This window comes from Metarhizium robertsii, assembly GCF_000187425.2.
Source record: "Metarhizium robertsii ARSEF 23 chromosome Unknown MAA_Scf_44, whole genome shotgun sequence".
Lineage (NCBI taxonomy): Eukaryota > Fungi > Ascomycota > Sordariomycetes > Hypocreales > Clavicipitaceae > Metarhizium > Metarhizium robertsii.
This window is the reverse complement of record NW_011942187.1, coordinates 19,526-23,063: the sequence shown is the minus strand read 5'-3', so window position 1 is coordinate 23,063 and position 3,538 is coordinate 19,526. Positions and strand designations below refer to the sequence as shown.

Genomic DNA, 3,538 nt, shown 5'->3' with positions numbered 1-3,538 from the left:
CACCAGCTGGCCCTATTTTAGGCTAATAAAAGCCTGTAAAAAGTGTAACGCCCCTAAAATGTAGCGCCCGTATCAATTTAGTATAGCGTCCCTATTAATTGCCGACTGAAAACTGGATTACCGAGGTCGTTCGCATAAAATAGAGGACACCGAAGACCCCCAAGTCCTCTTGGACGACATTCTGCTTTTACAGTTGCTTAGGGAATTGTGGAACACATTTATTCCTAAGCATTGTATCTATAATCACCATGTCCACAGGCAAGAAGTTGCTTCTGGCTGCTAAGCTTGGACGTTTTGCCGAGGTCCAGAGTCTGCTAGACGAAGGGGTTGATCCAAACGCCAAGGACAGCTCCGGATCGACCCCTTTGCATATCGCAGCGAAGGGAGAAAGTCCTGAGGTGGTAGAGCTGCTTCTCGAACACGGGGCTAATTCAAATACCAAGGAAGAATCTGGACGAACTCCTCTACACTATGCTGCTCAGAACACACGAGATGAAATAGCACAGATTCTTCTTGATTACTGGGCAGATCCGAAGATTACAGATAAAGTTGGATCTACACCACTACACTACGCGGCCACACACGGAAATCCTGAGATCATAAGGCTGCTTCTTGAAAGTGGTGCCAATCCCAATGCTCAAGATGAATCGGGACTGACACCCATACACTACGCGGCTAAACACGGAGAACCAGACAGTGTAGGATTACTACTGAAAAAGGGAGCCGACCCGAAAGTTAAAGATCGGTCTGGTTCAACGCCTCTATTCTATGCAGCCGCGAAGAATGTACTTGAGCTTCTGCTTGGCCGAAGAAACATCTCGGGAATGGAAACAGACGCAAAGGGTAAACAGGTACGATGTTAATAAGTGCTTGTCCTTCTTATCGTATGATTTTCCTGAGCTGTTAAACTGACAGGCATTAAGATGAGCTTGACACCAATGTACCATATTTCAATCAATGGGAATCATCTCGACGAGTCAATCAAACCAGCCACAGACGCATCAGAGACCAACTACATACTGGTTCAGACACGAATGCAGCTTAATGAGCCAGAGAGGCAATATCTCGTTAATGCTGGCCTTATTTTTCACGACTACGTCTCAAAGAATACGTACCTATGCGGCTACCGTGACGAGGACCTAGACAAGATTCGTCAATTGGACAGGGTTGTCTTTGTCGATGCCTATCGCAAAGATTTCAAGATTGCATCAGGTCTCAAGAGTTCAAAGGCGAACATTGATCGTGACGTAAAAGTAAATGTAATCTTTCACGATGGCATTAATTCGTCACGCGCTAGGAGTTTACCATCTGAGATCTTGGAATTAGAAGATGTTAAACTTGACTATACAAACATACCATACAAAGCCCAAATCACTATCCCGAGGGAGAAACTAGAACCTTTAGCTGGAATTGACGAAGTACGCCTGATTGAGGAGGTGGGAGAAATCAAACCACGTAACAACCAAGCACGACTTATAGTAGGGCTCGATGTCGAGAAAGAATCTGATGTAATGACAGACCAAAAACGTTATGAGGGAGAGGGTCAGGTGATTGCAATCTCAGATACTGGGCTTGGCACAGGACATAGAGAGAGTAACCACTATGCGTTCGAAGACCGCATCCTGGCGTTATATGCCATGAATGGCACTACTTTGGACCCTATTGGCCATGGCACTCATGTTTGCGGCTCTGCTGTTGGGAATGCTGCAATGAACAATGGCGTCCACATCAGAGGTACTGCTCCAAAGTCGCAACTAGTTATGCAGAGCCTATGGCATAGTGGCAGTGAGCGCCTTAATGCACCCCGAGATCTTTACCAACTATTTAATATGCCATATACACATCCGGATCAGAAAGTACGGGTACACTCCAATTCTTGGAATCAAGTCATGGTCGATGGCCAGCTCCCGTATACTTCGCGCGCAGAAGACATTGACACCTTTGTCTGGAAGCATAAAGATATGGTAATATGTTGGGCTGCTGGGAATGACGCTACCTTTCATCACGCCATGGGAAGGGCCAACGAGGGCCAGATTGGAGCTGAGGCCGCCGCTAAAAATTGCATCACCATTGGGGCGTGCGAGAATAGGCGGCCAGACATGCAAATAACTTACGATGACATTGACAAGGCCCAGTTCCCTGATTCTATCAAATATCAGCGTGTTGCTAGAGACCCGTCCCTCGTTGCCGCCTTCAGTAGTCGTGGTCCTACCAGTCAAGATGGTCTTTACAAGACACGTATCAAACCTGACATTGTTGCACCGGGCACGCTCATCATATCAGCCCACGCATGCATACGCTCGACCACCGGGAGCGGGCTTGAAAAGTGTCACCTCCATGACGAGGACAACCGCTGGTGTTACGATTCCGGAACTAGTATGTCTACGCCGTTGGTAGCTGGATGCGCAGCCGTCTTGCGACAGGTACTCATACCCAAACCTGAATTCAACCAGGCAAGTGGATGTGAGTACCCAAGTGCGGCACTGATCAAGGCGATTCTTATTAACGGTGCCGATATCGTATCCGATCCGAACATCCCGCCCGTGACGCCCAACGTCCACTCGGGGTTTGGTCGCGTAAATATGGCTAAATCTATGACGATTGCCTGTGGCAAGGACGGAACAGGCTTTAAGGAAGAAGAGCTAAGCAATGATACCGAAAAGATTAAGCAACTCATCAATCTCAGGGCAAATCATGCCTGCAATACCATAAAGGCCACACTCACATGGTCGGATTTCCCAGGAGATGCGCTTAAAAATCGCCTTCGTTTGGAGTTGAGACACTCCTCCTTCCTCAACCCAAAATCTTCAGATCACCAGTATAACAATGTCCAACAGGTTTTATGGAAGAACCTCCCTCCTGGCAACATCGCCATTACCGTGGGAATTATTAGAAAGCTTTTTAGGTCCCCACAGCCGTTTGCCGTCGTTTGGCATCTTTATAGCGAAAAAGGCAAGGACTCAGCTAAAACATGCTCGTGGCTTTAACTAGCATAATTGTAGCTAACTCGACGAGTCAATACTTTTCTTTACCTAATACCATTATTAAATTCTTAGATAAGAGCCGTGGCCCCTCGTACAAGCCAGCCATTACTTGATCTGGCTTGTGGATTTGAAGGATTGAGCTATGCGTCGGGTCACTTATCAGCTCATCAAGACAGGTCTTCCAACTATTGAGGCATATTTTCAATTCGCACTTTTTGGGTAATACTGAAAGGCCTCATGTATATATACTGATAAAACTTTATGTTGTGGGGACACAGACTGGGAAGTTATGCGAGTCAAGAAAACAATCACTCTTGTGGTCTGACAGGGACCGAGGTGACTTTAAGGAGCTACTTTAAGTAATAAAATCACAGATTTAACTTAAAAACACAGCTATAAATAAGAAGAATTCTCCTATAAACTACTATATAAAATTTTATAAAAAAGGGATTTATATACTTATTATAATTAATTTAAATAAGGTTCTTAAACTAATAAGTATAAGGGTAAAAATTAAAAAAATTTATAAAATAATATATTTATATTATAAAAGG

The 3,538-nt window shown here is 45.0% G+C and overlaps 1 protein-coding gene across 1 annotated transcript; it reads left to right on the top strand.

Annotated features, from left to right (window-relative positions):
• Positions 1-248: 248 nt before the first annotated feature.
• Positions 249-2,987, top strand: MAA_10474 (Peptidase S8, subtilisin, Ser-active site protein; the record flags this gene model as incomplete). Its single annotated transcript, XM_007828472.1, has 2 exons — positions 249-851; positions 924-2,987. 2 exons carry the CDS (start codon positions 249-251, stop codon positions 2,985-2,987), a joined length of 2,667 nt encoding a protein of 888 aa, XP_007826663.1.
• Positions 2,988-3,538: the final 551 nt, after the last annotated feature.